Source organism: Bison bison, unplaced genomic scaffold, assembly GCF_000754665.1.
Source record: "Bison bison bison isolate TAMUID 2011002044 unplaced genomic scaffold, Bison_UMD1.0 scf7180017864295, whole genome shotgun sequence".
Lineage (NCBI taxonomy): Eukaryota > Metazoa > Chordata > Mammalia > Artiodactyla > Bovidae > Bison > Bison bison.
The window spans coordinates 1,193,691-1,194,401 of record NW_011494867.1 but is presented as its reverse complement, the minus strand read 5'-3'; the positions used below and the strand labels follow the sequence as shown (position 1 = coordinate 1,194,401).

The 711-nt window shown below is 67.1% G+C and overlaps 1 protein-coding gene across 2 annotated transcripts in view; it reads left to right on the top strand.

Annotated features, from left to right (window-relative positions):
- The window catches only part of LOC104996465 (C-type lectin domain family 18 member A-like), a 12,346-nt gene that overhangs the window by 831 nt on the left and 10,804 nt on the right, over nt 1–711 (top strand). For both annotated transcript variants that reach the window (XM_010850729.1, XM_010850728.1), the window contains one exon: nt 246–337. In XM_010850729.1, the coding sequence (XP_010849031.1) occupies nt 246–337 (92 nt within the window). The remainder of the gene's footprint in view (nt 1–245; nt 338–711) is intronic.

Here is a 711-nt window from a genome sequence, read left to right as displayed (position 1 = left end):
GCACATCCCCTCGGTCACCCCACCGCAGCTCTCAGCCTCCTTTACACCCACACCTGTCTGTCTCAGTCCCCCTCCTTTCTCCGCCTCTCTCCTTCTCCCCATCCCTCTGCTCCGGTCCCCCTATGTGCCCACCAGCATCTGCCCCGTCTAGGGTTTTGCTCCATAAGTGCAAGGCTGCATCTCATTGCGCCGCGGTGGCCCCAAGGGCCGCTGCCCAGGTGGCCTGACCTTGTCTCCCACCCTAGTCCTGAGCAAGAAGGAGAGCTTCCTCCTGGTGTCCCTGCACAACCGTCTGCGAAGCCGGGTCCACCCGCCTGCGGCCAACATGCAGAGAATGGTGCGTACCCTTACCGGCCCGGCTCACGGGGCGGAGGGGCGACCCTGACGGGCTGGGAGGCCGTACTGCGGCCAGGCTCTCTTGCACCGGCAGGGCTGGAGGGGGGGCCGCCCCTGGCCCACAGTGGGCCGGCCGTGCCTGATCACGGGGAGAGCCACGGCTCCCTCCTCCCGGAAAGACAGCCCTCGGGCTTTGCTTGCATCCCTTCTTGTTGCCCCGGAGACCGGAAGACATGGATAGAGTGGGGTCCCCTCCTCCGGGAAAGCGGAGGTCACAAAGGCGTCCCAGCGGGAAGGGAGGCTCGTCGGGGCGGGAAAGGCAGCCCGCTGGGCGGGGGCGAGGGCTTGTGTGAGACCCAACCCTGCTTCTCCAGC